At 50.9% G+C, this 14,334-nt stretch overlaps 1 protein-coding gene across 30 annotated transcripts in view; it reads left to right on the forward strand.

Moving 5' to 3' along the window:
* LOC111833775 (pleckstrin homology-like domain family B member 1) overlaps positions 1 to 14,334 on the forward strand; it is a 39,216-nt gene that overhangs the window by 9,642 nt on the left and 15,240 nt on the right. For 13 of the 30 annotated variants that reach the window (XR_011983374.1, XM_072701695.1, XM_072701692.1 and 10 more), the window contains 11 exons: positions 1,183 to 1,306; positions 3,185 to 3,358; positions 7,957 to 8,133; positions 8,256 to 9,118; positions 11,985 to 12,224; positions 12,311 to 12,448; positions 12,724 to 13,080; positions 13,176 to 13,331; positions 13,528 to 13,638; positions 13,742 to 13,831; positions 14,081 to 14,209. Coding sequence is in view for 29 of the 30 variants with exons in the window: in XM_072701692.1 (XP_072557793.1) it covers positions 1,183 to 1,306; positions 3,185 to 3,358; positions 7,957 to 8,133; positions 8,256 to 9,118; positions 11,985 to 12,224; positions 12,311 to 12,448; positions 12,724 to 13,080; positions 13,176 to 13,331; positions 13,528 to 13,638; positions 13,742 to 13,831; positions 14,081 to 14,209 (2,559 nt within the window). In the remaining variant the exon portion in view is untranslated. The other 17 variants (XM_072701689.1, XM_072701694.1, XM_072701700.1 and 14 more) reach the window with 13 other exon arrangements.

Below are 14,334 nucleotides of genomic sequence, written 5' to 3' on the forward strand. Positions count from 1 at the left end.
TGTCGCTGCCTCTAGGTGGGTGCTCGGGCCTGTCGCTGCCTCTAGGTGGGTGCTCGGGCCTGTCGCTGCCTCTAGGTGGGTGCTCGGGCCTGTCGCTGCCTCTAGGTGGGTGCTCGGGCTTGTCGCTGCCTCTAGGTGGGTGCTCGGGCTTGTCGCTGCCTCTAGGTGGGTGCTCGTGGCTTTTGGTGAATGATTTCATCATTTATTCATCATTTATCAAGTTGCCTGTCTGGGGTAAATTTTGCCAATGAAGGGTCTCCCAGTATATTTTGCTGGCTATATTTCTATACACAATATATATTTTTATATGCATGCACAATTTTTCCTGTTAATTCACTTCTTTTTTTTACTTTGTGCTACCATTTTTGCTTAAGATTCTCTTAGCATTGCCATTAAGCACATTTATGACACGTAAAGGATGCGTTGGACTTTAAACTGGCGTCTTTTTACCTTGTTTAAATCCACAATATCTCTGAAATAAAAGCTGTTTTGGCTGCTGATCGATCGCGTTCTTCACCGACATCCGAAGTTTCCTCTGAGGGAGCAGTTTTCTCTTCCATGATATCACCAAAACAGTAGCATGCATGCTCTGCCAACACAACCAACCTTGCTGTGTGTCTGTTCTTAAATGGCGGACAAATTATTGGCTGGAATTGTTTTAGTTTTTGTGATGTGACATATGAAGATAAGTTGATTTGTGTGTCGCTCAGCCTGATCCCGTCGGTTTGCGTCCCTGTGGCACCCATCAGGGGTCGAACCTCGTCTCCCTGTCACTGTTCTGTGACCCATTAGACGCTGCTTGCCTATGTCAGGGTTTTTTTCTCAATCAATAACAATTCCGATGAACCTTTACATAAATGGGCAGCTTTTTTACGTGTTTCCGTCTGTCTTTAGCCCACAAGCACACAGAAACATTTCATTGTCAGTTCATAGCTCTGAGTTTCCATTGGTGGAGTCTAAAGATTTTAGTTTCCATAACTACGTGACTAGAATTCCCGTGTCTAGCAATGTAGGGTCAAACTTCAGTCCCGAGCAAACCCTCAGATCCTCTCAGATAGGAGCTCCATGGCCCAGCAATGAGCAGCAGTGATGGAAGATCTCGCCTAGGAAGAAAATTGCCCCCATCAGTACAGATTCACCTTTCATAACTAACTTCCTGTCATGTTCTATCGGTGACCACAGAGCACCCCTCTGGACCTGATTGAGATGGAGAAGGGACTGAAGGTCCAGGCGGAGCTCCCCCACCTGGTCAGTCTTGGAAGTGGCCGCCTCAGCACTGCCGTCACTCTAATACCTCTGCCTGAAGGTGCGTGTCCGGCGCCGTTACTCACCCGGAGCAGCTCTTCCCAGGAGTCTCGGGTTCCTGTGACCTTTCGCAGGACTCCTAAACTGAAACATACTCACCTGTGAGCCGGCAAACTGTGCAACTGTAACCTGTTTAATGGTCTCCCAAGCAACCACATTCTGTGTACCAGTACTATAATGTAACTGTGTGCTATTACTCAAGTACTGCACTTAAGTACAAAACTGGGGTACTTGTACTTTATTTAAGTACTGTTATTATTTTTGTTACTTTATGCTTCTACTCAACTACATCCCAGAAGGAAATATTGTCCATTTTACTCTGCTACATTTATGTGGCAACTTTAGTTGCTAATTGTCTATCTGGTTTGTTTTATCTTTTTTTTCCCTCATGGACTGAACTGTTACCCTGGGTTTCATGAAAAAAAAAATTTATTACAGAAATGATTGGTAATATAACTACCTCTGAGGCAGACGTTGCATAATTTGAGTCTGCAGTCAAACTACTTTTAATAATTAGAGAAAACTGATATGTTACAGTAATGAGTTCATGAGAATGACCTATATACTCCCGTTTGTGTTAATTCTACATTTATCTAGGGAATTGGCACGTAAATATAAGTTTTAATGTTAAAAAAAAACTTTTTTAATTGATTCACAGTGCATATATATACTCATTGAAAAAAACAGTTAAGCACCCTGAAGTAATGATCCGATTTGGATGTAATCTGGTACACGTGCAGACCAGCGATGTGTATGTAAATGATTTGATTTGCAAGGAGCTGGCAGGTCTAGTCACCAGACACAGAGGATGCCTCGTAGAGGCATTAGACAGCATTACCAGCAGTTGACGTTTGATTGGGGTCGTATTGTGGGTTTGCATGAGGCCGGGTGGTCGTATCATGCAATTGCCCTGCATCTGGGGCAAGCAGATGTCACAGTTGCCCAATGTTGGAACCAATGGGCACGTGATGCCACCCACACATGTCGTGAAGGTTCTGGTCCACCAAAACAGACCACACCAAGGGAGGGTTGTCGTATTGTGCGGCAAGCATTACAGAACCCCATGACATCTGTGCTTGCCATCCGGACACAGGTATTTGACTCTTTACAGCACCCTGTGTCATCCTGCAACATGTCTCTACGACGGCATTAGCCAGACAACGGGTTCACCGTCTCACGCATAGGCTGCCGTTAACACCAGTTATTGGGTATTATGGAGAGACACACCGCCGTTACTCCTGGCATCATGGTGTGCGGCGCCATAGGGTATGACATCATGGTGTGCGGAGCCATAGAGTATGACATCATGGTGTGCGGAGCCATAGAGTATGACATCATGGTGTGGGGAGCTATAGGGTATGACATCATGATGTGGGGAGCCATAGGGTATGACATCATGGTGTGGGGAGCCATAGGGTATGACTTCAGGTCATCTCTGGTAGTGATTCAGGGGATCCTGATGGCACAGTGCTACGTCAGTGACATCCTGCATCCTCATGTCTTACCCCTGTGTGTCTATGGACTGCCTGGATCGTGTTGAGGTCCTCCTTTGGTTTCCAGGTCCCCCAATCTTTCCCCCATTGAACATATGTGGGATCAGCTTGCACGTCTTAGACCCTGTGTCAATCTGCAGGATCTTGAGGGCTAGTTACAACAGCTGTGGGCCAACTTGCTGTAGGAGAGGATACAGCGGCTGTACGACTCTCTTCCGCATGTATCCAGGCCCAGCGGGGTGCCGCACCCTACTGACAAGGGACCAGCAGTGTGCCCATACTGCCAACTCTGTTGTCCGTTTGATCTGATATTATACTCATTGCGATACAGTCACATGACCTTTCACCACATGCAGATTCACCTTCTGTTTGTGATGTCCCCACAGGCCGTACCTCGCTGGGCAGTGGAGCCGGCATGGACATCAGCATCCAGGCTCCTGGCATGGAGGCGCAGCATTGCTACATTGAGAACCGGGCAGGGATCATCACGCTGCATCCCTGCGGTACCCAGTGTGCCATTGACGGGCTGGTCACCTACACGCCTGTGCGCCTCTCGCAAGGTACCCGGGGCAGGTGTTGCATCTTACGGGCTATGGGCTTGATCCCATTCTCCCATCTGTTAGCAATGGCTGGGTGTCTGTATCGATGTCCTCGCTCGTTCAGAGCCTCTCCATCTGTCGATTAAGGTCGGCTGTCTGTATCGGTGTCCTCGCTCGTTCAGAGCCTCTCCATCTGTCGATTAAGGTCGGCTGTCTGTATCGGTGTCCTCGCTCGTTCAGAGCCTCTCCATCTGTCGATTAAGGCCGGCTGTCTATCGGTGTCCTCGCTCGTTCAGAGCCTCTCCATCTGTCGATTAAGGCCGGCTGTCTATCGGTGTCCTCGTTCGTTCAGAGCCTCTCCATCTGTCGATTAAGGCCGGCTGTCTGTATCGGTGTCCTCGCTCGTTCAGAGCCTCTCCATCTGTCGATTAAGGTCGGCTGTCTGTATCGGTGTCCTCGCTCGTTCAGAGCCTCTCCATCTGTCGATTAAGGCCGGCTGTCTATCGGTGTCCTCGTTCGTTCAGAGCCTCTCCATCTGTCGATTAAGGCCGGCTGTCTATCGGTGTCCTCGCTCGTTCAGAGCCTCTCCATCTGTCGATTAAGGCCGGCTGTCTATCGGTGTCCTCGTTCGTTCAGAGCCTCTCCATCTGTCGATTAAGGCCGGCTGTCTGTATCGGTGTCCTCGCTCGTTCAGAGCCTCTCCATCTGTCGATTAAGGTCGGCTGTCTGTATCGGTGTCCTCGCTCGTTCAGAGCCTCTCCATCTGTCGATTAAGGCCGGCTGTCTATCGGTGTCCTCGCTCGTTCAGAGCCTCTCCATCTGTCGATTAAGGCCGGCTGTCTATCGGTGTCCTCGTTCGTTCAGAGCCTCTCCATCTGTCGATTAAGGCCGGCTGTCTGTATCGGTGTCCTCGCTCGTTCAGAGCCTCCCCATCTGTCGATTTAGGCTGGCTGTCTGTATCGGTGTCCTCGCTCGTTCAGAGCCTCTCCATCTGTCGATTAAGGCCGGCTGTCTATCGGTGTCCTCGCTCGTTCAGAGCCTCTCCATCTGTCGATTAAGGCCGGCTGTCTGTATCGGTGTCCTCGCTCGTTCAGAGCCTCTCCATCTGCAGTCCCCATTAGTATTATCGTTTTGGCTTTTTGGGTCCGAAGCCAGCTCTCAGCACGCTTGGGGGCCCCAGAGGGGCAGTGCTTAGCTGTCAGGGCTGATCTCTATGCGTCTGGTGAAACCCAACCCGCACACCCCCACCGTGTCCGGTCAGTCGGGGCTGGTTTGTGGGGGTGAGCGCATCGCTCCATGTCTCCATAGCGAACGACAGGAAGAAGCCGACCAGTGCACAGTGACTCTGTGGGGGATGTCTCTGTGGTGGTGTTTTTGGGCACGGTAAGATGACTCCCATTGGGGGTTTATGAGGGTTCTTTGTGGTTTAGCCAACCCCCCCGAGGTGTTTTCGGGCTCCCGTCATCGACGGTCCATTTATCTGGGCGACGGGCAGGCAGACGCATCACCGGGCCTAACACGGTCTGCCTGTATGGTTCGACCTGCCCTCACGTGACGGCGAATGTGCTGGCGGCGTGTCTTTGAACCCGATCCAAACGTAAGTGTTTGACACGCTTGGACCCACCATGCCTGGGTTACCCTGCCTGTGTGAGATGGAGCCTTTGATGCTCCTCTGTCATGTTGACCTGTGCAGTATCACTCCAGATGTCTACACTTGCAGTGCTCAGTTTTAACTAATCCGATGTTTCTGATGTGTTAAGTATTATTTTTGCTAACTCAGTATCCCTGAGGAGCTCTTTAGTAATCTGTTCTGCTCTCATACTCTGCTTGTTGGGTCTGCACCCCTTGAATGATACTCCTGACTAATATGGGTGTGGGATGTAGCCTCCATTTAATCCTAACACCTTCCCAGATCCTTTAGATCATGGTGACCGCAGAGGTCTGTGAATAGGTGCTGTGTTTTCGGGAGCTGCACAATTTCTGACTCAGGTTGAGTCTTTTCTCAGCCTCATAACCTGGATATATTTATGTGGCGGACGGCCTTCCTGAAAATCCAAGTTAAACCGGAGCTATGATCTTATTTCGCTTCTGCAGGGTCACAGAGCTCCTGTATAAGATTACGCTTCTATTCCTGGCCAATGTGACTGGTGTCCTGTTATGTGTCCCTGCTTCCATTTCATGCATGTTGTTCTCTATGGTGTCTCTTTCTCTTTTAAAAGGGATTATTCAGTTTTGGATTGATCTGGTTAGCCTGGGTGTCTGGTTAAAATGGCTCTTTTTATCTCACACATCTTATCATTGGTTGGAGTGATTTATAAAGACTGTATACTGACAGAAACACCCTGAATCTGAAGATTATACCAATTCAGTCCATATGTGATCAAGCTGATGCAAAGTGACTGTATATTATAGCTCTGAGAAAATGGGTGTTCTAATCCATGGAGTAGCATTGCATATTAGGAGAAGGCCAGGTTAATCGGACTGCATTGGCAGTAGAGTTGTCTGATTGTGAATGTTTGTTGTCGTGAGTCTTGGAGGGTGGGTGTTGTCTCTGTCTCACCTGCTGAATCTTCCTCTCAGTTTATGATTATCCTTGGTATCTGGCCTTCTTCATGGGCTTTTGTTCACCGCAGCCGTCCTATGATGCCCATCGACTGAACAACAAACAAATTTATTTTTGTGTAGAAATAAATGTACATTGTCTCAAAGCGCTTTACAGCATCCCCACCCTAAGCCTCCAGTGAGTAAGCCATAGGCGACAGTGGCAAGGAAAAACTCCCTAGAAGGAAGAAACCTTGGGAGGGACCAGACTCAAAGGGGGAGCCCATCCTCCAGGGGCCGGCAGGGAGAGTCAAATACAGTGAAATTTGAGACACAAACGGGGAGCAGGGGGGAGATGACAAGCCGGTGCCGACGCTTCTTCCAATCGCCAACCAGAACGGCGAGCTGGATGCAAGGACGTCATGGGTAGTGGTGACGTCACATGTCGCAGGGCGTGCTGGACATCTTGATAGATTGAGGTCTCCAGGCAGCACCCTCCAGGAGGAGTAGGGGAAATAAAATGTGCAATTAGTCAAAGTAGGGGAGACTATAGGCCAGGGGTGTCAAACTGCAGTCCTGGGGGGCCGGAGCCCTGTTTAGCTTAGTTCTTTCCCTGTTCCACCACAAATGATTCAGCTCAACTGCTATGTGGTAATTTGCACAAGAAGTTGAATCAGGTGTGTTAAATGAGGGCAAACCCAAAAATGTGCAGGGCTCCAGCCCCCCAGGACTGGAGTCTGATACCTGTGCTATAGGCAGTGCTAACAGTTAGGTGAGTGCAATATGAAGTGGAATGTGTAAGCTCCGGCAGATATGGCTATGGCAGCATAAGTAGGAGGGAGAGGCAAATGGGAATGCAGGCATGGGGAGTCCCAGAAATGTCAGCACTCCAATTCCACAAGCGATCGTGTAGCTAGAGTGGCAGCACTGTCAGTCCAGTTTATCCAAAGCCAATGGCACCGATCCCCACCCAGCTCTACACCTCACACTATTGGTGTAACTGGGAGTGAGCTGTTAGCTAGAGCTAGAACTAGTGTCCCAATAAGCTAAACTAAACAGGTGTGTTTTTAATGTAGACTTGAATATTGAGAGTGAGCCTGAAACCCGCACATCCGGTGGAAGACCATTCCACAGCTGAGGAGCTGAACATGATTTCCGGAGGTGTTCAGTCAAACCAGCTTATTCAGCACTGAATTTAGCTATGCTTTGGCATTTACTAGAAAGGTGGTCGGGATGGACCTGCAGTTTGGTCGAGCAGGACCCCTCTTGCCAGGTGACCCCTAGCTCCCCCAGCCAGCCGGTTGTACGTTTACCTTCTGTCCCCATCAAGGTGACCAGTGGCCCAGCAAGGCCTAACCTCTGCTACCTGTTCCGCTGGTCCTTTGCTCACCCATTCTGCATGTCCCCTCAGTCTGCTCCCTCGTTATCTGACATGGTGTTCCTTCTCAGCTTGGCTGCTCTGTAACTCACCTTGGACACCAGTAAATGAGATGCTTGTCTGCTGCTGGCATTGTAGCAGCCACCGGTCACGTTGGACTGGGCAGGCGCTGTCCAGGCATAGCAGGCCGGGCAGACGCCATGGTCCGGCTCCAGCCCCCGCCAGCCTTCATCTCAAACCCTGCACTGTTTTCCACCTCTGTGTCATTCTTCCAGTGAAATGCACCATGACAGCGCAGTAATATGGTCTGAAAGACAGTGTCCCTCGTTTGTACCGGCAGATCAGTTTCCTTACGGCACCTGAAGTGGGAATCTTTGGGTTTGAGTCCTTGACTCTATTAGACAGTGACAGTCACTTGTCTGGCACCAAATGTACAATGTGGCTGAAATGAGAAATCAGTGTAAAAAGTGGGGCTTTTACTTAGCTGATGAATAGCTGCTTTAGGAAGCAGGCTCCCCCAGGGACATGCTGTTGTACCCTTGGTTATGTCCAGTCGGGTGTATCTTGTGTAAACACTCTATCTGCTGTTTAGCCACAGATTGGTTTAGCAGAGGGATGTTGATTTGATGTTTGAATGTGGAGGGTCTCTGCAGAGGGTGTGACATGGCTGGCACTAACCCCCCCACGCCACCCCCCACAGGCTGTATGGTGTGCCTTGGCCAATCATCCTTCTTTCGCTTCAACCACCCTGAAGAGGCTGACAGGATGAAGAGCATGATTCCAGATCGGGACCAAGGGGTCAGAGCCCAGGCAGGTGAGGCGATGCCCCTGCAGAGAAGCCAAGGGAGAGCTGTTAGGACAGGAAGGACCCCTACAGGTGGGGTATTTCAGCAGACAGGACCTGTATGGGTGGCAGTTCGTACCTGCTGACCCCGCACACACAGAAATGTTAGTATTTGCATGTTGAATTTCCAGCCTAATTGCGCCCCCTCCTGGCAGGTGCAGAGGATATTGTGACTGGGAGCAGTCTGTTCCTGCCAGGAGCCTCCTGTGAGGGAGCTCCCCATCGCAGCGACTGTTTGCATAGGGACCTGCAGGAGATCATGGACTCCCTATCGCCCCCTGCAGGCCCTGCCGCGCTCTCTCTGAGCAGTGCGGCTCGGTATTCAAGGTCCCCCCCCAGGAGCCCGCCAGTGAGCTACAGCAATAATAGCAGTTCAGCTCCTTCGCCCCTACCTCTCTCCTCCCCGTCGTCAGTGGATGGCTCCAGCTACAGCCCCCCCTGCTTGCCCCTGGTGCCGGCCCGCTCTTCCAGCTACCATTATACCTCCCAGGGCCCCCCAAGCACACCCCCCCACAATCAGTCGTATTTCCTCTCCTTCCTGGGTGATGGGGGCCCCAGAGACCCGCCCAAACTGATTGGCACAGGGGCACTGACCCCCCCCCATGGCTTTCAGGAGCGCCCCCCCAGCCCCTCACGATCGCCCTGCTCCCCCCGGGGCCCCCATCCTTCACTCGAGTCCACAGTGCCCACTGCCCAGGGACAGCCCAGTGGTGGAGGCGTTTGGGGGCTGCGCCCCCCCAGCCCATCCCTAACCAGGCAGCTGCCGCAGAGCCCCGGGCAGCATCGCAGACCAGCCGGGTGCCGAGCGCGCAGCCCGTCCGCAACACCACCGGGCTTTTTCTGCGGCCCCTCCCCCCTCGTCGGCCCCTATGGGCAGCAGGAGCCAAGGCTCCCCCTGCTGGGTGGGTGGGAAAGCATAGGTAGCATCGCTGAGGTCAGCGACAGCGAGAGCGATCTGCTGGCGTACCATCAGCGGCAACGTGATGAGCGACTCCAAGAGCAGGAGGCGGAGAGGCTGGTGAGTGGGGGGGTGCGGAGTGGGGAAGCATGAAGAGGCGGGAGGTGCGGGGGTGTGGAGTGGGGAAGCATGAAGAGGCGGGAGGTGCGGGGGTGTGGAGTGGGGAAGCATGAAGAGGCGGGAGGTGCGGGGGTGTGGAGTGGGGAAGCATGAAGAGGCGGGAGGTGCGGGGGTGTGGAGTGGGAGAACGAACTCATTCCTTTGTTTACTCTGTGTTCCAATGAGGTGAACACACTGAATCATGTTCTTGGGCCTATTTTTGGACCATGAGTTTTGCAGTTCTACTGAGTCAGGCAAAGCACTGATCATGCTGCCTGAGTCCCACACGCTGACCATTTCTTGCCAGAAAATGCCTGGTAACTAATCCCCGGCAATCGATAAACATCAGGTTGAGTTTCAACAGATGTTCATTCATATTTAAGCACAGCAACAAGGTATCTAGCCTCTGCCAAGCAACGCTGAAGTTTCTCATTCCTTTCCATTCTAGCAGGAGAAGAAAAGTCATCACAGTGGTTCACTGCCTCTAGTACTCATTGCCAGTACTGCTGCCACTAGGGGGTGCTCTCTCATGATTGTTGTTTTATTAATAGTTATTGGCAGTGTTGAGAATTTTAAGGTTGCTATTGGGCTTGATTTAAATTTAGTTTCATCTAATGTCTTTCCCAGCAGTATGTGTAGCCTTCATAAAATCCCAAAAATGTTCAAAGCGTGCTGCATTTTAACCTTTAATACCTCTGTCTCACTTGTCAAAACTATTGAATTCCGGTACTATCTGCGCAACACCGAACTGTTGTGTGGGGCAGCGTGCATCACAACCTCCGAAACTGTTTTATATTTTTGGATTTAGTGTAGAACCTTCATTCCCATAGATAAAAAAAGTGTTTCAGAGCATTTTCGTCAAGGGTGAACTGTCCCTTAAGCTTTTTATTAATTGATATTTTGGTTATTGATCTTACTAATTAATCATTTTTAAGGATTAATCCTAATCAGATTAAGGATGTGCATCTTGCAATTCCGGCACACTGATATTTAAAAAAAAACGGCACCTACTACTCTCTATTTTCAGGGAAATCACTGCCCATTTTACAGTCGTCAGTCCAGCCTTCACTCTCCTGCTGTGTCCCTTGTAATGCTACGCTCTTGTATAATGTCACATCCAAATCTCACATTCCGGGTGGGTATTGACCCTCCCTCATCCTGACATCATGCACACGCACATATCCTGTTATGAAAGACCACCTCATTTGGAGCTTGTGCTGTGCTGTCTGCTGGGAGAGCCAAGGGCTGCTGAGGGGAAGGTAACCATGCAGACGACGCAGACCCTGCTGTGGTTGTGATGGATAGGCGTTTGGTGCTCAGAGACACTGTGGTGGCACTGGATCGGGCAGAAGATGCCAGGGACAGCATCACTGTCTGCTTACTGACTTTGCTGAAGGAGAAGCCGGCATTTCTGAGCAGTATAGCAACTGTGAGGCAGGTAACTCCGGAACGTTCTGAACCTAAGCAGCCCTATTATTTATGTTTCGTTGTCAGGCACTGTGGAAAAGTGTAGTGAGTGAGATGAGTGTGTTTGTGAAAGCTTGTTTGCACTTTGTGTGTGGGATTGAGTGGAGTGCGCTTATCGAAGGGGACGCTGATAGCTTTGCTCAGATGAGCTGACAGCGTGTGTTTGCTGGACCCTCCCTCAGTCAGAGACAAGTGTGGGGGTGTTCTGCTGTGTACAGTGTACCCAGGACCTGAACTCTGTAAAATCAAAGTCAGCGGGGGGGTTGGGGGTGCTCTAAATTAAAGAATCTACTTCCCTTTGTTTTACTTCAAATGTGTTTAAATTATCATGAGCAAGTGTGGAATAAGCTGAGCAGTGCTGCCCCCCCGGGCCAGAGGATGAGGGTGGGGGGTGTCCCAAGGGTGTCGGAGACGCTGCACATTCCACTGAGTTTAACAGCGCTAACCACCCCCCCCACCTGGCGATTAGTGCACTATCTGCACAACCCCTGTTTACACAGATCTATACCCGGAGGCCCATTGCAGGAAGGTCATTCTTGTGAGTCCATGGGCTGTGACCCTGCAGGAAGGGGGTTTGCAGTGGGGTGGCTGGGGACTTGCCGCTTCACTGGAGAGCAGGGTGGGGCTGCGTAGTCACAGATGTATATATAGATCACTGTGTCTCTTCATGGGCTGCATTAGGTCAGTTCATCTGTGTGCGCTGATAGCATGATGCATGTCGTAGACTTAACCTAACCTAATATGTGATGTCTTCTTTAGCAAACCAACTTATGTAGCATAAATTACTGATATTTGTTTAGCTTGCACTCACACATTTCTGGTGAAGGTAACTTTAAGTTACTGAAGAACATGGCATTTTGGTGTTCTTGGGATGTAAGCCTGGAACGATTGTCTCTGCATGTCAGTTTTTAGGATAGAAAACTGCAGTGAAACATGGGAGCTGGATTTAGGGATATTTGCCCTGGCTGATCTTGCACCTCAGTGTTTCCCTGGTCCCGGAAATAGCACCTGAGTGAGACATGACTGATTAGATCCCAGGGAGTGAGAGGGAGACCGCGGGATAAATATTGAAGGCTGTTTCAGACATTGAGAGGCTGTGGATGTGAGGCAGAGATGTTGGAAACCAGTGTTATAAGGTTGTGGTATAATTAGAACTGAAATGTTCAGGTTCTGGCACAGTGCTTGCTGTGTTATAATATAATTAGAGCAGAAATGTTTGGGTTTTGGCACATTCTCTGCTATATTTTTCCTTTAATAGACTAGTCTGTCCCATGTGAATTGAGGACCCATTTGTTGCCTGCTGCAGAATGTGCATGTGGATAAACGGCCAGCCGCTCCAGTGATATTTCCATGTCCACAGGAACGCCAGCGTCTTGAGACTATCCTGAACCTGTGTGCTGAGTACAACAAGGGAGATCTGGGTGTAGCTGAGGCCGTGAAAGCAGGCTTTCCATTCGTTGGTCTGGGTGGGGCCTGCGGCAGGGGGCCTTGCGTGGATGTGGGGGACGGTGTGGAGCAAACGCAGCCAGAGAGCGATGAGGAGAACCTCAGGGAGGAGAGCAGCAGCACAGAAAGCACCCACCAAGAGGTGAAGCCCCCAGTAAGGATGCTGTGCAGTTAGGTGTCATGTGCATTACAGAGATGGATGGATGTTTCCATCTGACTCTCCTGCTACACACCCACCAGTGCGAGGACCCACTGGAATCTGGGTCCCCGGAGTTGGGAGACCTAGAAGAAGAACGGCTGCGAGTCCTGGCCCAAGTGGACAAGCTGAAGAACAGAGTTACGGAACTGGAGAAGCAGCTGCAGGAGTCCCAGGAGGAGGTAAGGAATCAAGGTCTACCCTCAACGCCCCTTGGTGGGGGGATGGGGGGAGACCGGTACTAGGAAGCCTTTACCCAATTATGCTGTGCTGGAATGAACAGGAAGTGGCAGAGGAAGGAAGAGAGACACTCCCTTATCATTCTCCCTCATAATGAAGTGACTTGAGGATTCTGATGGCTGATAAGCTCTATCTGTCATCAGGGTAAGTGTGTACTATGTGTTTGGGGCTCATACTAGGGTTCACTGTAGGACTGCTGCTCTTTTACCACCCCCAGGCAGATCTGGAGCAGGCGCTGCTGCAGAGGGAGCGGCAGGGGGAGCTAGAGCGGGCAGAAGCAGAGGCACAGGCCATCGCACAGCTGCAGCGCAGGCTGAGCGAGTTGGACGGCGCCATCCAGGGCGAGAAAGAGAAGGTACCATGCCGTTTACATAGCATGGATGCCAGGGCGCAGAAACGTTACGATCCAGGTGAATCCTGGGGGGTGGATGTTTTGTTTTGTCAGGGAAGGGCGAGTGTCGGATCAGATCGGCGGGCACTGGACAGTCTGCGTGGGGGCTTGGAGGAGCTGCAGAGTCAGCTGCACGGGTGCCCCGAGTCCCTGAGAGAGCAGTTGCAGGAGCGACTGAAGCGGGTGAGGGCACCCCCTGGTCTGTCGCTTTAACGGGACAGCCTAATCAAATTTCACCTGGGACAGCACTCATCCCCCCCCACCACCATTCCTATCAGGAGTCGGAGCTCCTGGACTTGGAGACCAAGCGTTTTGAGGACCTGGAATTCCAGCAGCTGGAGAAGGAGAGCAGCCTGGAGGACGAGCGGGAAACTCTGAGTCAAAAGCTGCTGCAGGAGCAGGCCGGGTACCAGAGCAGCTTGGCCCACAGAAAGGTGGGTTTCTGTGAGGCTGGCTGCTTCTTTGGGGTTAGGGCTCAACGTTAGAGCAGCCCAGCCGGATCAGACTCACACACCCCGCCACTGGTGCGAGTGTGAACTTTGGGCTTGAAGCACTTCCTGTTAGACATGAAGTCTGTGGTGTGCTGGTCTGCCTGGGACTGAGTCTCCCGTTTTGTTACATCCTGCCCAGGAGAAAGTGGCGGCACTGGAGAGCCGGGCCAGCAGCCTTGGACTGGAGGTGGCCCAGGAGTGTGAGAGGCTCAGCCGGGAGCGGGACCATACCCTCCAGCTACTGGACAAGGTACACCCAACCTCAGTCCGTGTTATAACCCTTTTTCCCCACATCCTGTTGACCACAGCCGTCACCTATATTATTGCTTATTAACACTTAAGATGTTTTGTAGGAGAAGGAGAGGCTCTCTAGCCTGGAGAAAAGGTGCCTGAGTCTCAACGGAGGGACAAATTTCTCTAAATGTTCCCCTACCAAGAATGAGGTGAGGTGATACTGCCCCCTTCTGGTAACACAGTATAGTGTTCATTTAAGTGAAAATGACAGACTATAATAAGTCTTCAGTCTTTGTCTCTTACATGTTTTTATTCCATTGAAGGTGTCTTGATTCCAGTTTACGTCAGGGTGTGAACTTAAGCAAGAACCCAGAAACTGCTGTATCACTTGCCGTCTTATTCAGAGGGCGTGGTTGTGAATCCGTGACACTCTTCCTGACCAGTAAAACTTTGAACAGGAAGTGCTTCATATCAGCGAGAGCGACCTGTCAGATGAATTCCACTCCCAGAATTCCCTATGTCAGCCTGCTGATGCAGTCATAGACCCTTCCTCTTCCTCATCCTCCTCTCTGAGCAGGCCTCGAGAGGTAATGTGTCACAGTGCCCAGTCTGGGAAAATGGAAGATTCTGTCACACACATTGCTGTGGTTACAATACAGGGCCAAAGGACACATTCATCCTTTATTGGTCCAAACTAATCATGTTATGATTC

The sequence above is a fragment of the Paramormyrops kingsleyae genome, chromosome 17, assembly GCF_048594095.1.
Source record: "Paramormyrops kingsleyae isolate MSU_618 chromosome 17, PKINGS_0.4, whole genome shotgun sequence".
NCBI lineage: Eukaryota > Metazoa > Chordata > Actinopteri > Osteoglossiformes > Mormyridae > Paramormyrops > Paramormyrops kingsleyae.